The sequence below is a fragment of the Lepisosteus platostomus genome, chromosome 7 (genome assembly GCF_059453375.1).
Source record: "Lepisosteus platostomus isolate fLepPlt1 chromosome 7, fLepPlt1.hap1, whole genome shotgun sequence".
Taxonomy (NCBI): domain Eukaryota; kingdom Metazoa; phylum Chordata; class Actinopteri; order Semionotiformes; family Lepisosteidae; genus Lepisosteus; species Lepisosteus platostomus.
In genome coordinates, this window is record NC_142617.1 from 62,046,638 (window position 1) to 62,067,651 (window position 21,014).

General features: G+C 40.5%; 1 protein-coding gene across 7 annotated transcripts in view; it reads left to right on the forward strand.

The window, feature by feature from the left end:
- Positions 1-21,014, forward strand: part of otud7a (OTU deubiquitinase 7A) — a 107,576-nt gene that overhangs the window by 74,431 nt on the left and 12,131 nt on the right. For all 7 annotated transcript variants that reach the window (XM_088641610.1, XM_088641609.1, XM_088641608.1 and 4 more), the window contains 7 exons: positions 4,538-4,720; positions 5,371-5,589; positions 7,559-7,660; positions 10,117-10,244; positions 12,103-12,215; positions 17,592-17,719; positions 18,256-18,405. In XM_088641610.1, the coding sequence (XP_088497736.1) occupies positions 4,538-4,720; positions 5,371-5,589; positions 7,559-7,660; positions 10,117-10,244; positions 12,103-12,215; positions 17,592-17,719; positions 18,256-18,405 (1,023 nt within the window). The remainder of the gene's footprint in view (positions 1-4,537; positions 4,721-5,370; positions 5,590-7,558; positions 7,661-10,116; positions 10,245-12,102; positions 12,216-17,591; positions 17,720-18,255; positions 18,406-21,014) is intronic.

Here is a 21,014-nt window from a genome sequence, read left to right on the forward strand (position 1 = left end):
TGTGTTTTCCCTGAGTAGGAAGGGGTCGTGGTCAGGATGATAAAAGAAGCCGTCTGACTCCTTTCTTTTAGAATGTGTCCAGTCACAGCTGTCAGACTGTGTTAGAAGCACTGAGTCTTTCTCAGCTCGCACAGTGCCTCGAGTATCCAGCCTGGGGAGTCCTCTTACAGCAGGGGTAGCAAGCAGCGCACTTTTTTAACAAGGAATTGATAGGTGGAGGTTGTTTTCATGGTACATGTTTCGAGAATGATATCTCAGAATTTAGATGAAGTAAAATTTCTACAGGTCTAGAGTTTGGAAGAAACAGATGGGATGGGATAACAGCATCACCCACACTTCTTTATTTGTTTATCAGTATCTTGCTGTGCCAGGTTGACTGGTTTCTCTTGACTGGTAAAGAGCCACATTATTCAAGAAGTCATCCTTCTAGTACTGTATATCAGCTGATATGTCATTTGAGATCTAAGGGGAGGTGAGAAAACTGTCATCTGTTCTCCTTTCCAGATATCCGATCTGTACTGTATAGGATGAATAGGTATTTTATGGGAAATGGCATGAGGTAAAAGGATAAAAGGAGTACTAAAATGTTTAAAAAGATAGAAATGTTTATAGTTTAAAGAATGATCAAAAACACTCAGTTTGTAATGATTTGATTTCAAGGTATATTTAATTTATTTTAAAAGATGGGTCATTCAGTAAGAAACATCCAGCACATTAATGTTTTGGATCTTGATGCCTTTTATTATGCAAAATATGTGTGTAATTAATACAATTCTGGCAGTGCTGACACATTGACCAGATCAGACTCTGAACAGGTAGCTGTGGATGATCCACCACTCTTCCTGGGAAAGTGCAGATGGCTGGAAATGGCTCGCTGTTCACAGTTGTCTCAAGTTGATCCCATAGATGTCCTGTTGGACTCATATCAGGCGATAGCTCAGGCCATGGAGAGAGGTAATTCCTTGGAAGTTGGAAGTTGTGCCGTTGTTAATTCTGGCACTGTGTGGTGTGCATCACCTCCTTTGTAACGTCCCTGGTTACTGTGATATGAAATAGGAGCTCTGTATGTTCCTGTTATTTCTCGAGCATATTCAGTGGTCTGACACTGCTTGGCCACTAGGTGTTGACCACACTCTGGGACCACTGATCGTTTCCCTTCCAGGGAAGAATGAGCAGGCACCTTCCTTCTCCAGGTCTTGCCATTCTCTTCTTTCACACCTCTCCTCTTTTACTCCAGAATCCCTCCTTCAGGGAGTCCTCTCAGATTTGGAGGGTTCTCTACTATTTACTTCATAAGGCCTGCCAGTCTGCACTTTACCTGTCTCTTTTTCTAGGCATAGGCATAGAAATCTGCTTTCTTGTGTAGTGCCCAGCCCTCTTAAAATGCTTCTCAAGTTCTTATAACACTTGCTCAACTCTTAATCGAGATATTCCAAACTCCCTCTCAAGGTCTTACAAACACTTTCTCAGGTCGCCCATCTGTCTGCAGCTGTTACGATTCAGGGGCGTGCAATATGAATGACTCCATGCTATCTAGACCCTGTTACTATTTTGGTGCAGTGAGAAGATAAACTGCTGTCTTGCCAGACAGTCCCTCACTCCTTCCATGTGCTCCATTGAGCCTGGCATACAGGCCACCATATAACCTATTTGTCCAGGGCTGTGATAGACCTCAGTTCTGTATTCTTGCTGTCCTCTCAAGCTGCTACATTGGTTGTTAAGTCCCACAGAGTGCTGGCAAACCAGTTCTAGGAAGCACTCCTAGATAGGGAGTCCTAAATCTTTCTTTCCCCTGACTGACCATATTTTGTCAGGAATGCATCTCTATACCAAACACTACGTCCTCCAACATGACAGCAGTCAGTTTTGATATCCTTATTGAAGTCCAGGTGTAGGTTTCCTAGAGTGTTTCTCTTTCTAGGTACGTAACTCTTGGTTCTTAAAAAGGGGTGGGGCTAATTCAGCTGGAGCCTGTCCCAATAGTTCTTTTCCCTCTGTGTGTCTATTCTAACAACTGTTTCCAGTTACTCTGAGCAGCCATCTTGGCTCAAGGCTACCATGTGGCTTGGGTTTGAGCCAAGATGGAGATTTGCCATGAAAACCTTCTCTCACTCTATCACAACTTTAATGGCTTGCAGGAACAGAAAAACTGTAAAGTTGACCGCAGTCTGTAGCAAGTCTGCATCCTTGTGAATAAAAAGCTCTACCAGTCTTTCTGTCGTCACCTCAGGTGTTCTCTCTCACAGAAGATGGGGACATTTAATATTTATTGGAAGAGCAAGGTGGTGAATGGCACCCTGCTAGGACTCTGAGATGATTGAGCAGGAACAGTCCATGCATGTCCAGGCTCTGTGAGAGTAATGAGGCAATTCACACTAGATAGCTTTTGCAACCTGATGCAAAACATGCATAAAAAATGAACAGCGTATATTGTTTTCAGCAGTGCCCACATACCTTAGCAGCCTGTGACTTTCACAGTACACTCAGTGTTGACCACCCCCTGTTGATCACAGATATTAATCAGCATAATGAATTTACCTTTGCCATGTCTATTTCATAAAATGTCAGTGCACTTGCTACAGAAAATGCCATTTTCCTGATAACTTTGTGAATTTTTTGCAGTTATAATACATTTTTAATAACTTTTTTTTAATCCGTGTATTGTTTCTTAATGTATAGGCTATCTAGATTAGCAGCATTTTCTCAAATTTCCTGGAACTGATGCACTTTGTGGGTCCTGAATAGTTCTATAGCAAAGCATGGTTGTCTGAGGGTATTCCACTATGTAGCTGTCATCAGGTATCAATGTAGTTTATTGAAAGTAAATCACAGACTGCTTTTTGTGTGGGTTAAGTTTTTGTTTAATTTAATTAGGAAATACCATTGAATTGATATGTTTTAGTGTTACCAAGGTCTAACATAGAGCATAAGTGAGTGTACTGCTTTATTCATAGTGAGCAATAGAAGTGTGATCACTCGGATGAAATGCATTACAGAGAGAGAAGGCTTTTTTAACATTCAGCACAAATTGGGAAACCAAGATTGGGACTCAGTAGGCCAAGCTCAACCAGCTAGAGACCTCTTCTCCTGGGAAAAATCAAGTTTAATCAATACTAATTATGGCAGCAGAAATTGATTCTTTGCAGCAGGAAAAATTTTGCAATGATTTGATTTTTGTGAGTCGTCTATATTACGGTAACCTTCTTGGAAGTAAAGACCTTTTATAACATTTGAGGCAGTTTTGAAAAATAAAATTTTTGTTGTGAACCATAAACACTGTTTTATTCAGTAATACATTTCTTTATCGTGCTGTTCTAAAAAATCCAGATTTATGCTGTGATCTTCAAAAAGCCATTAGACTTCCTTTCCTTTTTTTCAGAAAAAAAGAACAGCATTCGAAAAACATATCCTTAAGTGTTGTCTCCAATAATTTCAATCTCACATTTAAAAATATGTTTTAGTCATAACATCTGAGTAGATGCCAAGGAACATAAAATATTCATCCTATTCATCTATACTTCTTGGGTTGGAAACATTTTCTGTATTTCCAGATAGTGAACTTTAATTTCCAGGTAAATCAATATTAATATATTAATGTAATGGGATGAAAACCCATATATTTTGCAACAATACAGATAAAATATTTAGAAATATTCATATTTCATTTGATGAAAGAAATCCAATGAAGTATTTGTGTTTATATAAGTCTTTAAATCTTGGCAAAATGTTATGTGTTATGATAAGGAACATCTGACATTGAGTCTCTTGAGGGGTCCCTTTGCATTATTATACTGATCATTTAGTATTTTCATGATTTTCTCCTTTCGTTTCCCTTATAACTTTCACTTAATCTGGTCTTTGCTTTAAATTGTTCAATGTACATATAGTCAAATTAAAGCAACTGGAAAATAAGTGGTTAATCACCATTAGCAGTTGGTGTTTTTCATTAAATATAAACTGTATATACCGTTTACTACCTTTTTCTTCCGAACATGGCTAATTGAAATACTGTGCATTTGTGAAGCCATCACTTAGTTCCTTACTGGACTGCAACTCATTTTCACTCATTGTGCCAGATTTGCTGTCTTTTACAACACTTTAATGACTTGTTCTCCTAGCCGGTAGAGCATTTCTGCATAAATGGCCAACTTCCATTACTGGCTGCTAGAAAAATGCACAGGTACTTGCTTGATCTTCCCACCTGCGGTACAGCACTAGGTAAATTATAATGAGTAAAATAAATGATATTTGACTAGAACTGAAATTTACTTTAAAAAGACCATATTTACATTTCTTAAGTTAGTACTTTGTGTGACATTTAAAAAAATGCCTTATGCATTTGCGTGTGTTAAGAAAGTTAGCTAATTTTCACTGTGTTTCTCAGACTTTTACGATATGTTTATGCATATATGGCCAGGAATATATTCACTCTTGTTCTATTTCCAGGCTGTATTGGTTCATTACAGCTCCAAGCCGTGAGAAGAAGAACAGGGAGCTGACCTCTGTGTGTTTATTGCCGGTTCCCTTTTTTTCCCAGGTAAAAACTGGGACCTGAGTGCTGCCTTGAGCGACTTCGAGCAGCTCCGGCAGGTCCACACGGCCAACCTGCCGCAGGTCTTCAACGAGGGCCGCTACTACAAGCAGCAGGAGCGCGACACCCCCCAGCACCTGAGCAAGATCGAGCGGCCCAGTCTGCCGAGGCAGGATGACATTGCTCAAGGTTGGTAGGGGCCGTCGGGCTCCGCCAAGGAATTCTCACAGCCTTGTTAATCAGAGTGCCGTGCTCACCACCCCATTGGCAAAGCTGCTTCGACTAATTCAGCCTGAAGCCCAGAGAAACCTCTCCATAAATCATGGTCTTTTATTCCTCAGCCCTTGGAGCTCATTGGTGATTGCTGTGCACAACCTTATGAAGCATTACATATGAAATGTCTAGTAGTACTATTAAGGCACGGCTTTATTTTTGCGGATCAGCAGATGAAGACATTCGCTGTGGTTTTTTTTTCTATTAAAAACGAACTTTCAAGGTGTGGTTCCCTGTTAAAAGAACCCCTGAGTTTGAAAATAAATGTACACTTCGGGTACAGTACGGTATGGTAAGTTTGCATTCGGTCCTGTGTATTCTGAAAATCATGAGAACGATATACAAGTGTAGTGTAGCCCCAGAGAAAAAAGTCTATTTTTTGGAGGCCTTTTATAAACTTATAGAAAAAAGTTGTTGAATATGGGTCTCTGAACACTGCAAAAATCAGGGCCTGCTTTATCGTGGCCATAAGGAGGGTGATTTGTTTTGAAGAAAATGCGCATCACGCTTCGTCCGCGGTCTGGCCGATGTACTCAGCGCGTTCCTGCGTCTCCTTCCCACGACAGAAAAGCGCCTCTCCCGAGGAATTTCCCACGCCAGCTCTGCCATCGTCTCCCTGGCCCGCTCCCACGTGGCCAGCGAGTGCAACAGCGAGCAGTTCCCCCTGGAGATGCCCATCTACACATTCCAGCTGCCTGACCTCAGCGTGTACAGCGAAGACTTCAGGAGCTTCATCGAGCGCGACCTCATCGAGCAGTCCACCATGGTAGCATTAGAACAAGCAGGTGAGCTGCGGGGGTCTGTGCTGCCCTCCCTCTCACTGCATCCTGCAGGAATGTCTTGACATCGTGTTCTGCTGCAAAGCAAACTCAAGCTGCACTGGAGCAGACAGGCGCCGACACTGTTTCTTGTGTGTCTGTTGCAGAGGAGCATGCAGACAAATAAATTCAACACTGCTGTGCAAAACGTTTTTTCCTTCTATATGCAGAACAATTCCAAGAATTAATGCTGCTTAATTTTGATCTTTATGGCTGTGTAGAGAGGAACTACACAGCCATAAACCGAACTAAAGGATGTTTATGAGGAGGAACATGTGATTCAATAATATTTGTCACTGAAGATTCTGCTGTAGCACTTGTTGGCAGGTTGGCTGCCCAAGTGTAGTTTACATTTAGTGGTTGAGATCTGGTTCTGATTAATGTAAAATAAAATGATTGCTATATTTCCATATATATATATTGCTATATTATATTTCCTCTCATCCAAAGTTGGTTAAAAACAAAATTATAACTAGTGGCTAACATGAGTGTCTATGCTTGTGAAACCCCTCTTTTTCTTAGCTACAGGGTAAGAAGTCACAGCTGGATTCAGTTGTTCATCACAGCTCACTGCCCCCTGTTTCCCTGCCAACTGGTACTTGTGTCTGTTCTGTCTCAGAAGTCACCAGCTGCCGCTATTGCAAACATGACGAGATAAATGGTTACATCAATTAAGGGCTAACATGCCATTAAATATATATTTATTCATTCATTAGTCCGGAGGATAAAGAGTTAGGACTACTGTATATATACTGTGAGCTACAGCCATACAATAAATAATACAGCATAATCTACAGTATGAAGATCAACAGAAGCCTGTGAGGGGTTTTACTATTTTACTGTCTCAGGAACATGCAGAGAGGGCTGCTGGTGTGTCCGTGACAACATTCTCTGTGCCCTCAAGCTCCGCCACCTGATCCTAAGCACAGATGAGGACAGTGGGGCTCTTTGTCCCTGTGCTGTTCCCACAGTCCTGACACATTGAAATTCGCGCGACTGTGCCTCAGTGTTTTCCAGAGGGGGCTCTCTTTATGTACTCAGATATAATAAGCTCTGGCTGCACTGCTCTGCTTTTAAGGTGTTTTCTCATCCACGGGCCACCATCAAGGGCATTACTAAATGATGAATGGTCTCGTATACACCATTGGGATGTAGATACCATATCACCCTTAATAAAAGATTGTGCCTTTCTCTTCCTGCTTACCAGTCTTACCTTTATTAGGTATTAGGTACAGTCTTACCTTTTTCACAGATTGCACAAAATTGCAGCATTATTATTAGTGAAATGACTGGAGTGTTCACACAGAATGAAGCACACGCCTTTGATGCAGGGGCACCACATTTATTAAACCTCTGCCCGTCGGACGTCACAGTCAGAGATTTGGAACTCAAAAACAATGGGGTTTTCACACTCAGGGTAACAATTAGGAAGGGATAGGACAGCCTGCGATGGATAACAGAGACATAAGAGGAAAGCAATAAACGCCAGCAACTATTTACAAGGGCTACTCAGTTACGCACTACAGCTATTTGCACAACAATGTCAGTCCCAGGTCAGCACACTGACCACTAGTCCAGTCCCTGGGCAGCTGTTCCAAGACTGCCTTGTGGGCACATAACTAATGTGGACGTGCAGCCGCCATAGCGTCCGGCGAGGGCGCCACAACAGTCTTTAAAGGAACTGGGTAAGAGGTTTAAATGCCTTTTTTGTGGTCGAAAAAGGGTGTGTACAGTCGAAATCAGAGAATTTAAAACCATAACAGGTGATCTATGTCATATTGAGCAAACACATTTTTTATGAGCCACAAAAACAAAGCCCATTGATAAAAGAGAGAACAACGTGGGGAAAAAAGTCTATTTAAAAAAATACAGAGCAGGTTTGCTGTCCAACCCCATTCCCGTCACAAAGCCTGATGGATGGACTCTTTGTTTCCAGGTCGTCTGAACTGGTGGTCCACCATGTGCACCAGCTGTAAGCGTCTCCTCCCTCTGGCTACCACAGGGGATGGAAATTGCCTCCTGCACGCAGCCTCCTTGGGTAAGACAGGAGCTTCTCAGTCCTTAATTCTGTAAATATACTGAGGGTCCATGGCTTCTACACATTCTTGTTAGGTTTGTGCCCGTAATGTCTCATCTTGGATAGGGAGAGTTAGGAGGGAAACACATTAGTCAGTCCTCCGTAGAACAGTTGGAAAATCACTTGGTCACATTGACCTTAAGAGAGCAGTGCGCAGGGGGCTGTAGACTAGGATTGTTGGTGATGATCTCAGTCTCAGTGGGTTTCAGTGTTTTTCTCTTCTCTGCATTGTGTCCTTCAGAGGTTGAGGAAATCCAGGTGAGGAAGACAAAAACTATAAGCATTGCTGGTTTTGTGGGGTTTTTTTTTTTGGAGGGGTCATGTACTGTTGAGAGCTATTTGGTAATAGCTATTTGGCTGCCAAAAACGTGTTCAGAACTCCTTTCAGATCATTACAGTGTGACCCAGTTTAGTATTTTCAGCCTCCCTGAAAAACTACGGCAGGAAATGAGAACTAAAGTCAGAGAAGACCTGTTATGGCTTCAGCACCTCTGAACAGTTCGTGAGATTACTTGTGCCAGTGGAGAACAGTGAGATAAAACACGGGAGAAGAGTGGCTTCGAAGACCTGGGAGATTCGTAAGATCTCAGGCATGAAATTGGCTAATGAAAGTCGATGGAGAGGAGTTGCTTCGCTCAGCCTGTGTTGTCAAGCTTCCTTTGGCTAGTTCACTTTGGTTTCATCTCCAGAAGTAAGAAGCAGCCCTTAAGGAAAATTATTGGTAAAACAGATGTACCGATGAGAAACAATTCTGAGTTTGATCACTGAAAATAAAAAAAACTTAATTTCAAGCTTTTGTGAAAGCAATTCCTAGACACTTATTCCCATAACACCTTTGGCTATGTATAAGGACGCACTGTAGCTTAACACTGTAAGTGTGCCTGGTTCCGCATGCATTTTTTAACCCTGCTTGAGAAAGAAGTTGCAAGTTGCCGTTGAATTGGTAAGAAATAAGCTGTAATAATAAGCAAGTAAGGCCAATGTCTTACTTTAATTCAGTTAGGCTATATGTTTCCACTCACTGAACTTCTGTTGCTAGGTAATTTCCTGATTTTTTTTTCAGTGTCACTTTTGATTAAACTGTACCGTATTAGTGCAAACATGTGGTAAGATGTGCTAGTCCTTTTTTTTCTGTGCAGTGCAATCTGTGTACTTTACTTAGTAATGAATATGTCATTTATTAATAATGAAAGTGCTTGTTGTTAATGTAATGCATGGTTGATGTTGTTTAGCGATAAAACTGTGCCAGTTAATGGATGAGAATGTTTGCTTTGGCTCGTTCTTATCAGTATTAGTCCTGATTCAGAGGTGAGTTCAAACACCATGTTTGGCCTAAGGTAGGACCGGATTGAAAACAGGATTTCCAGCCCAAGTTATCGTGGACAAAAGCTTAAATTCAAGTTTGTGCAACCTGCTTCTATAAAGTAACTGTTTCTATAAAGTAGGACAGAAACTGTCCACCGACTTTACCTTTTTCTTGTAACTTCGTCCATTAGTGTGATCTGATTTGACAATTGTTATTACATCCCTGCAAGCAGCCAGACAGCTTGCTTCCTGAAACACCCATATGGGTTTTAGTTCTGTGGTCCCCTGTGACCAGATTTCAAGCTGGAGAGAAGTATAACACATCCTATCACTGTAGCGGGGAATCAGAATGCAAGATAAGAGATTTGGAGCTTGAAATCTTGGGGTGAATATTTTTTAAAAATCAGACTGCTCTAGTTTAGATTTTTAATCTGATGTATATAATAAGATGTATATTAAATTCACTGTGTTGTCCACGGAAAACTGCAAATGTATGCATATTATGGATTTATTGGATTGGATTATGTCAAATGTGAGGTTATTATCAAATTATTTTGGTAGAAAACATGGGGTATTGAAACTTTCTTTAGGTATGTTATATTCAGAATCACATTTTTGTTACTGTTAAAAATGTATTTCACTATACAATAAAGTCTAATAATAATAAGGCGCGAACCAAATATGAAATTGTTTTGATTGTGTGATGATGAAGTGTAATAACTAGAAGATTATCCCACATATAAATTCAGTGTTTGGGAAATAAAAGAGGAAAGACAAGGCTTTCATTGTTTCTGTTGAAAAAAAATTCTGAAGAGACTGAATTATATTTTAAAACTAAACCTCAATACACCGTTGCCCACAATGTGAGGATAAAGAAACACTCCCTGGCTTCACTATAAAAGCAACAAGGAAGATGGAGCTGTATGGAAGAAAAAGCAAGGCGACTGGAATGAATTACTCGGAGTATCACTGATTCAACTGTTTCTTCTGAGGGAGTTTCATCACAACTCCCATGCTCTGCAAGACAGTCTTCGGCTCCGGGTTCGGTCCGGGAGGCCCTCCTGGGCGCTGGTGCATTATTTAGAGTGTCAAAGAGGCTTTCTGTGTTTCAGGGATGTGGGGGTTCCACGACAGGGACTTGGTGTTGAGGAAATCCCTCTACGCCATGATGAAGAGCGGAGCAGAGAGAGAGGCCCTGAAGAGGCGCTGGCGATGGCAGCAGACACAGCAAAATAAGGAGGTTGGTGTGTAAGGCAGCCTCCCCACCGAACTGGAGCTCACGTTGTCCTGTATGAAACAGCCCCCCGGGGGGCTTCCTAAAGAAGATTTTAATCAATTTGTTTGGCTGACCCTTTTTATCCAGAGCAACTTAACATCTGAATCCATTTCGGCAGCTGGGGATTTTACTGAAGTCCCCAGGCCAAGAGCATAACAGCGATGGCCCCCTCGGGACCTGCACTGACAAATTTCCATTTATGAGTCCAGAGCCTCAACCGCAAATTCCACTACTGTCCTTACAAAACACAGGAAGAGCAGAATGTGCTCCCTTTGCTTCGGAATGGCAAAGCAGCGCAGTGTGAGGATCTTTAGACTTCTTCCGCCAAGTATTACTGAAGTGATGAATATAGTCAGTGATGCTGAAAACAGCGAGGGTGGTGGAGCTGAGTCTGTGGATTCCTTCGAGAGATGTCTGGATAGGGTCCTCAGATCAGACTGCACCCAAACCAGCTAAATGGGCCTCTTTTGTACGTATTGTTGTGTTTTTAACCGATTTTATGTACTGTATTTGAAAACAATATCATTTGTGCACCAGTACAGAAACCTTGCTAGTGCCCTGTTATTTTAATAAGTAGCAGCAGTATCCAATATACAGTATATTAGATTTTTTTTTATCTATTATCTTACATATTACATTGCAGCAGTATTATATTGCTTTTTTATTTTGCACAGTATTCTTTGCTAAACATGATGACTTCACTAAAGTTTCCCTTTTTTTAATAAGTCTAAACCTGTTTTAAAATAATGGAAATGCCTGGCAAATTCGGATAAAGTCCCCTGTAAACACTTCACCGCAAAGGACTAAACACATTTTTTCCTTTAAAATGAATGACTGCACCTTTAACACTTTTTATGCTACTATCCTATTCAATCAACTCCAAATTGGTATTTGCAATTATGATAGTACTTAAACTTGTTTTAATTTTAAACTTTATAAAAGACATTAACAGTCTGTAATGAAAAATAAGAATTCATTCAGGTTTTATCTTAAAAGGGAATATCTTTGCCTCCTTAAACCTAATGTCCTTTTATCTGATTGAGGAGGATGGCTGTGCAGTAGAAAAGGTGATTTATTTAGACTGGCTGTAGTTCCTTTGGGATTTGTACTGCCACAAGTGAAAGGTCCTCACAACAACAGTGCATCTAAAAAATTAGTCTAGCTGCTTTTAAAGACCAGCAGTGGATACTGACATGAGCTCTTTCCGTAATGAACTCAGCTGAGTTGCTCCAACATGTCCAGAGCAGTGAAAACAGTGGCAGGCATATTGGCTTCTACATAATGGTTCAATAGCTTGTTTCTTACTTTTCCTGGAGCCTCCATTTAATAAGGTTTAGTGCATCTTCACATTTATATTTACATCAGCTGAATTTAATAAAATGTCTGCTCATGGTTGCACAAAGAGTTTATCAATCCTGTATTTCCACTATTAAAAACCAACATCCTGCACAAAGTACAACAGTCTTTGAGAATATTTCTGTGCTTCAGATGTATTGAGCTTGGCTTTAAGGTTTTCACAGAACATCGCATAGAAAAGGATAAAAACGGAGACCAAAGTCTCGGTTTTTTATACAATAACAAAAACTTCAAAATGTAAGTGCAATTAACAGTGCCGATGTTGGGTTTGAGTCGTTTGTTTGTTTGTTTGTTTTTTTCCTCGTCTTGCCATCTTTTTGTTTTTGCGAGCACGTTAGACGTTCTGGCCCCCCGGAAGACTTCCTTCTGATGTCTTCAGTGTGCGAAGACCCAGCTGCGGTTTTTGTGTTGTTGTTGTTATTGGGGTTTTTAAACGGGAAGGCATGCTGCTGTTTTCTCTTTGCAGTCGGGCCTGGTTTACACGGAAGAGGAGTGGGAGCGGGAGTGGAGCGAGCTCTTGAAGCTGGCCTCCAGCGAGCCTCGGACACACTTCGGCAAGAGCGGCAACACCAGCGGAGGGTGAGTGTGACCGTGACCCAGCGCTCCGGTCGCTCTCGGTTTCCCGCCTTTCGACACGGCCCGCGAGCGCGGCAGCAGCGGCGGCCAGGAGTGCCCTTTGACCTCCCGGGGCTGGGAACGCATTTCTAAATACAGGTTTGAATTGGTAGACATTTTGTTTTATTTTTAAGCTAATTCAGTTCGTTTCAAATTGTTTTCCGACCCTTTACCTTTACAAGATATGTACTGTATATACAATGAGTGAAACATTCAAGTTTTGTTTTTTTTAAATACCGTAATCCGTCATTATTCGAGAATTAACTGCTCGTAAATTGACACAAAATCTAACGTAAAATTAAATTTCCCGTTATTTCTCGTATTACAAGCGACTTCACAAACTTCACCTTAATACAGCACAGAACGGTACCTAAATATGAAAACAAAAACATTCCTGGGCAGTTATTCAAGTGACATGCTTGACGTCAGTAGCCAATTAATAGATGTACTGTATAAACAATAAGTAACAACAACATTCCTGCTCATTTACAGCATGGTACAGCAATTACACTGTTACAGTGGTTATCAAATGCATAAATATTAGTGCTGTCCTGTACTGTATGCTATTAACACACACTAGCGTTTAAAAAACAAAAACAAAGTTAATACAAAATAAAAAGTAAATTCTTCATCCGGGAAGATGTGAGAATAGAAGAATCTCAGCAATACTTTATGAGAGCCCAGTTCGTAGGAGTTCAAGTCTGCTTGTTAAATGAAAAAGCAGGTAGGAATTACTACCTCTCTTATAAACGAAACCGTGTAGCAGTTGCTCGTATAGCAAGGGTTTACCGTACTTAAATAAGGTTACTATTCCATTTTATGGTCTGCCCGATACTTTGTAAATACCTAGTACACCCTCAAAGCTTTGACTCTTTGAATACAGCCCTTGTGAGCACCATCTCAAGTGCTTTACCTAGCCATGTTAATGAGGGGAAACTGCATAGTTCAGTAGAGGTGTAACAGGCGTGAATGAGCATATGCCAATAGTTAAAGGAAGCAATAATGCATGCTTTGAAGTTGTGGTAGCACTTGAGGAAATGTTACATGGTTTTTTAATTAATCTTAAACTTAAAACACAGGAAGAAGGCTGAATTGAATCTGTGGGTGGTTTTCAGGTAGCAAAATTGGTAAAGATGTGAACGAGGGAAAAATAAAAAAAGGATTGTACAGGGAAAAGGCACACAGACTGAAACCACCCAGTGATTGACGGTCATTACAGGCCTCCGGTTGCTGAGACAATCAGACCTTTCAGAACGTGCATTTGATTAATGACTTTTTTCAGCTGAACTGTCAAAGAGGGTGCATTGGCGGAGGGAAAAAATTCATGCTAACATCACAGGTTTGGTAAATACTTCTTGATGTAGACATATTACTACATTTATTAAAGGTCAAGAGAGATTAAGAGTTTCGGCGTAGGATTTGGGGAGCACAATTAAAAGCTCTGACCTTTCCAGACTTGTTAATTCATTACAAGGAAGGTGCAGCACAAGACCGTCCATCTGAGAACCTACTGTAGGTTTCTTTCTGTGGAGAGAGCTGTTCAAAGCTAAAACGATGAAGACCAAAGTGGAATTTTTAGTGGAGGAAAGGAATATTTCCCAAATGATTCTGAATGCTTCATAAGGCGTAAGCCATCAACTGCAACTTGCATGCCAATAGTGGGCCCTTCCTTTCACAAGATACACATCATAAACCCTGTTCCTTGTGTACATTCACAAATAGAACACACATTTTAAAGGTTTACCTGTAAACGGCTATTGGCTGAATTTTCTTTATATTCTTCAAGTATGTGAGCGTCAATATTGAACATATTGCTAGTAGAGTTTTGGGTTATTTTCCCTTTTCTTAGTCTACTGTTATTAATAGGATTCTGAATATAGTATTAACCTGCACAGTGTATGGAACACATAACAGGAAATGCTTCAAAGGAAAGTTAATCTTTTCATGAACTCCTTTAAAGGAAACTTCACAAGCATCTTGTGTAGAAAATCTCATCACCTTTCTGTTTCCCACCCCAGGCAGGAAATAACAACCTTGCCCTACATGCTGATATATTTAACCTTCTTGATTACAAACATACAATATATATTTTTCATTTTGCCATATACTGTACCACATATTTTTAGGTTCAGAGATATACAGTACTTTACTTGTGAAATACTAAAATATTTTTCAGTGGCTGCTTTTATTTAAAAAGTCTTAGCACTCAATGGAAATCTCTTATATTTAGAGCACTCTTCTGGTCTAATTCCTTTTACATTTTGAGAAGTTGTTCTTGTATCAGATTTCCATTAGATATCTGACTTGTTTGAAATCTGCTGGTATTGAGTTAAAGGTGTTGTTTTCAACTCATCATTTAAACAGTCCGACATCATTTCAAAGATGTAGGTTAGTTCAACACTAAATGTTTATGTAAGAGTCATTCTTTGGGATCTTTAGAATTATTTTTCCCACAAATATTAATAAAGTGATGAATATATTCATTGATGTGCCAAAAAAACATTATGGTGGAGCTGATACTCTGGCTTCTTGCAAATGTGTTTTTTTAAGTTCCATGTTTTTGTAAAATTGCAAAGGCTTTACAGTGAAATTTAATTGACAGCAGAACAGTATTCTGTATCCTGTTAATGCCATATGTTGGATGGTATGAAAGACCCTCATTTTGCTTTGTCCAAATAAAAGTCCAAATTAAACCACTGCATTAAATGAGCACTCTAAAAACAAAACTGTAGTATTGTGGTGGAATTGCTTCATTTTACCCTTTTTAGCATAATTGAAAAAAAAAATGTACCTTCAAATGTTAAAAGCATGCTATAGCATCCTGGTCTCTCTGTAGGAATGTCGGAAGCTGGTCTTGTGTCTATTTTTGTCTCTTTGGATCTGAATCAATTTTTGTGAGGAAAGTTAAAAGCATAGTGTAGATAGGGAAACAGTGAAGTAAAAATAACCGGGTGTACTATAAGAGAATAAGGCCCTACGACACTTCACAGCTGCACTTATCTTTCTTGTTCAGCTGGGTTCTTGTGTGGGTGTCATTTAAGACAAATGTGCTTTTCCTGTGACCTCTAGACATTTTTCATTACTGTTATCTTTTTACAAATGTGGTTAGTGAAACATTGTCACATCTGTCTGTGTAGGACAACATTGTCTTGTTCGTTAGTGCTGGGTTAATTTAAAATATTAAACCATTTCTCATTAAAAACAAAAATATACCAATAATTTGCTGAAAGTCAGACCAAAAGATTAATAACATACAGTAAGAAGGTCAGTTGATTAGGGGGATAGAAGATGCGTCTTGTACTTATAAGTGTGACATGAGAGACAAATGAACATGAATCTCACTGAAATTTTCAACTAGAGATGTTTAATTTACTGCAGTCAACTCAAACACCGTTCTTCATTAAATGCTGTACTTCTGTACCTATATATACATCTTTACAGTATAAACACCCATACAAGACCAGTCTTTCTTTTCTCCCCAGAACATCTCCGCCATATTGCCAGATAAACTGTGAATTGGTTGTGGCACTTAGCCACTGCTCCAGTTAAATTACAGTAGGTGCAACAGAGCTGAATATGCATAAAAAATAAAATAATATGTCAGGGAGTAGATCATTTCACATCTCAGAGGTATTAGAAAATATATTTTCATGTAGCTATCCAAAAGCGGCTTATGATCTCTGCTTATCTTATACATGATTAAGGGCAAAAATTGAAAGTTTTTAATTGTGGCCTGTAAAACTGAGGGAACAAACTTTCAAGACTTTAGCCTGCATGAACGAGCTCATGTTGATTTTGGTTGCTTCTAGGCCAATCTGAGATGGAGCGTTACAGCCACAATCCAAATAGCAGCATTTAAAAGCAAGGCTGTATTACACGTAAGCCTCACATTACATAAACATCTGTGGTTTCATATCAACCCCTGAAAAGAAGCTTGCTGCCAAATAGCTGTCTTTCTTGTTAAGTGTGGTTTTTACTTACTTATTTTACTGAGTTCATTTCACTGGTAGATGCAACTCATATTAATTTTATTTATATAAATGTATTAATCCACTAACTCTCAGAAAGCATGGCTACGATTTGAAAGCACAAGAAGAATGCAGTACACATTATAGCTGTATTCAAATGTAACATAGAGAGGTTTGAGTTTTGTCACAATTGACGCTTTGCCTTACCCCAGTGTAAGGGAGCAGTTAGGAAAAACGAAGAGCAGAAAGAAGGATCGCATGGCTGAAGGTTTGCTTCTGGCTAGTCATCTGTCTGCATCTGTAGGCTGCCTGCTTGTGGATACTGGTGTTTTTCTCCCTCTTTAAATGTGCGTTAAGGGTGCAGTGTGCAGGGCTCATTGCTCTCATGGGTTCACTGCTGCAGTCTGGAAGGTTTCAGGGCAGGAGTCTCAGCAGCAGCTCCTGAGGACAACTCATTCATTTCACACCGCGTGCTCTCTGGTGATTACCTTGCCTGTAAGTGGCAATAAGGACTGTATAAGCCTCAGAAGACAGATGGGTCTGTACACTTCAAGAGGAAAAAAGAAAAACATAAAGAAAGGCTTGTCACGATAGAAGAATATGTTTAGTATTTCAGGTTTTGGCGTTACAGATTTTTAATACTTCAGAACTACGGGTGTCACTGGTTATAATGCTGGAAACGCCACTGAACTCTGTAAATGTTGCTTATCTTCCCCTCGGTCTCATTACTTTTTAAAAATTGAACACAGTACTCAACATTATCTTCCAGGAAACCCTGCTGTTAAAGAACTTGGAGAAATCTTGATTTGTTTAGCTTTACATATGTCGTTTTATTAAAAATGAAATGGGGAAACCATTTAATGTGCCTGTTGGGGTACAAGCATGCAACAGACGTCTCATTGAGAAAGTTTAAGGGAATGGCAGCACAGCATTTCTTCCCTTTGTACTGTATGTGACAGGCATATTAATATGGGAATAGAGGAATCTCTGCTTTAAAATAATTCTTAATTAACCTTAGGTGGAAGCACATTAACAGAAAGTCTATTAATCAGGGTGTACATGGCTGGTGTGCCTGGTGTTCAAGAGTGGCAAGAGTTAAAACACACAAATGTGGCTTTAAAGGACAAAGTACATGTTGGTCCTATTGCAAGGTTATGATTAATGCAGCTGCATCAGTATAAAATATCCCCGCTTTACAAACCGCTCTTTGAAATCAACCTCAATGAGGAGCTTTAGTAGCAACTGAGGTAATCAGAGGGCAATTGTAAACTCTGGACTGCTTGAGCCATCTCTGTGAAAAGGCACAGAATGTCCAGTTAATTTGGCTTGGAAGCCTTTTCGAGTGGTTCTAACAGTTTTCTGTGTTCCACAGCGTGGACAATGCAGAGGATCCTGTGTATGAAAGCCTGGAGGAGTTCCATGTGTTTGTGTTGGCTCATGTCCTTCGGCGGCCCATCGTGGTGGTGGCAGACACAATGCTGAGAGATTCTGGAGGCGAAGGCAAGGCCCTGACTTTTTCAACGAGTCCTGTAAAAACTCATGCTCACAGTCATCCTTACATGAGCAATACGTCCGAAAGGTTTCCTCATTGTGTGAGATGATTTCCAAGAAACATATGTTGAGAAATACCTCTGTCAGGAGACAGCAACCGAATCCTGTCCTTTAGGTTTTTTTTGGCAAAAACATGCCCAGAACCTCCTCCTTTTTAAACGACTAACTTGGAGATTAACGAACTCCAGTTAGAGCTTGTGATTGAATCGGCTTCTTGATCTATGGAAGGAAGGCTTCTGTAACATTCTGCGTTTTCTTAAAGTCACTTCCTTGTCATGCATACTGAAAGTTAAGTAAGCAAAAGATTAGAACTGGGAAAGCCAAGATTAAAAATAATTAAGGGAGAAAGATAAGAACATCTGATTCCTTCTTGCATTCATTACCATATATAGTAGAGGAAAAACGGATTACAAAATTATGAATTTGTACATCTGCTTTGCATGGAAAGATTTTATAACTGATTTTGCATTTCTGTGACTTTGCAGCATTCGCCCCTATTCCATTCGGGGGAATTTATTTACCGCTGGAAGTCCCTCCAAATCGCTGTCACTGCTCCCCACTGGTCCTGGCCTATGACCAAGCACACTTCTCAGCGCTGGTGTCTATGGAGCAGAAAGACCAGCAGCGAGAGCAAGGTAATTGGAGGAGCTGAAAGTCAATCTATTCACGTTGTCTGAAACGAGGCAAAAACCTGGAATTCTAAGGTCTCAAGGGCAGGAGCCTGGGCACAGCAGATGACATTAAAAATAACTGATTGTGGTTTAACAGCATCTTTTGCCTTGGTTGGTACAGTAGAACTCAGCACTCAAGCTCAGAGAGCACCTTCAGAGCTGCATATCATATCAAATGGAACAAGTAACAGGTTTATTCCATGCTGAAAAGAGAAGAGAGAAAACAACGTTTCAGCTGTGGAGCCTTCTTCAGGTGTATCATATCGTACGCCCTCCAAATTCCAGGGCTTACTGTACTGAGCAGCCCAACCCAGTATTACAAAATATGTTTTTGATCTACAGTATGAAATACAGTAAAGTTGAACATCACCCAGGGCAAATTCCAGGAGGGATATGGTTACAGCTCACTAGTCTTCAGCAAGTGAGAAGGTGGATGCTGTGCCATTAAATGAGCTAGAGAGTAGTGTCAACCAAGATTAATGTCCCTGGTCTAACGAACGAAATATCTAATTGCATATAATGAATTATTAAAGATAGAAAGATATATTTAAGGAACAGATTATTTGGAAGTTGGTATGGCATTTGAGTCTGCTTTGATCACTTCTGGATTTTTTAAATGCGTGCTTAAAAATGTAAGACTAATAAAGAATCGATAGCCAGGTATTGGTTATCCCCCCTGGTTAAATCTCGAAAAGAATCTGAAGGGGGTTAATGCAGAAATACTGCGAACAAAAAAGGACTGGAAGAGGATTTGACTTTGGGCAAATACTGTACAGAAAAGTGTGTTCCATGATATTGAACTGGTTTGGGAAGGGGACAATGACTTCCCTACGTGGTGCAAGGAATTTAAACATCCTGCAAAGATCCTAACCCGTTGATTAATTTTGTGTTAAATTCTCTCTTCAAGTAAAGTCTGAATATTTGAAGGTTTAATTACAATGTACGTTCACTATCTGATATAGTTTGTTTCACATAATTATAATTGTCATGCGTATTTCATCATTTTGATGACGAATAGTTATGCACAGGTACTTTCACCTCTGAAGATACTAATAATAGAAAGGTGCTCCATATGACTAAAATGTATTGGTGGCGTTATATCAAAACCAAAAGTCAAACCTGAAGACAGGTTTAGTGAAATGAAGTCTAACAGATGTAATATGGTCAAGTGAGCTAGTTTATACTAACCTGCATGGTGATAAAACTGTGTTTATGATGGGTTACTTCAGCATGATGGTCCTGTTGAGTTGGCATTTTAGAGTAAACACTATTAGTCTTCTTCATTTCCTGAAGTAAAACACTGTTTTAGACTGAGTGGAAGAAAGCCTTTGTCTGCTATTTTCCCTTTCCTGACTACAGCGAGAAACATTCATGAAGAGAAATAGACACCCCCTGCCGAGTGCTCTGCTGAACTGGAATTGTGATTTTCAAAAGGATGTCATTGGTGCAGCCTGCTTTACACTTCCTGGTATCCTAGTTGACTTATCCTGCCTTTGGAAAAATAGTTTATCCCGGCCTGTGGCAGTGTTGACAGCTCTAGTCTGCCTTGCCAGACACAGTTGATTGGCCAGGATCAGGGTTGAGGGTATGTTCAGCTTATTACTGAGCGCTCACTTCATGAAAAATCCCTCTGATTAGAGGGCAGATTGCAAACTCAAGGCTGCCAGTTCGAATCTAAGGTCTTCCTGGAGGGGGTACACCGTTAGCTAAGCACTCTGGAATGTCAGTGGCTTGGCCACACACGCATCAGATGGGACCTGAGTGTTGTCGTTGTCTCTCTTAGAGCAGCGTATGGTACTGCAGCAAATACAGGACTAATCAATAATAGCCTGTTTCCAACAGGGAAACAAGGTATGAAAATGGAAAAGGGAATTCTCTGGTTCACGGTAAATACAATCCTTGAATATAGGAGGGAACGATTGCCTATGCAATTTTTGTGTTGAATATGGCTTTGTATAATAATAATAATTGCTTACACTTATATAGTGCTTTTTCTGGACACTCCACTCAAAGTGTTTTACAGGTAATGGGGACTCCCCTCCACCACCTGGATGATGTGACGGCAGCCATAGTGCGCCAGAACGCTCCCCACACATCAGATCCCAGGGGGGAAGGAGAGCAGAGTAATGAAGCCAGTTCATAGAGGGGGATTATTAGGAGGCCATGATTGGTAAGGGCCAATGGGAAATTTGGCCAGGACGCTGGGGTTACACCCCTACTCTCGAGAAACGCCCTGGGATTTTTAATGACCACGGAGAATCAGGACCTCGGTTTTACGTCTCATCCGAAGGGCGGCCCTGTTTGCAGTATCCTGTCCCCGTCACTACACTGGGGCATTAGGACCCACGTGGACTGCAGGGTGAGCGCCCCCTGCTGGCACCACTAACCCCTCTTCCAGCAGCAGCCTTAGTTTTCCCAAGAGGGCTCTCATCCAGGTACAGACCAGGCTCACACCTGCTGAGCTTCAGTGGGTTGCCAGTTGTGAGTTGCAGAGTGATATGGCTGCTGGCTAAATGTTGTATGTATAGTTACTATAGTTCAAAGAATGAGGAAGAAAGAGGATTTCTAGACAT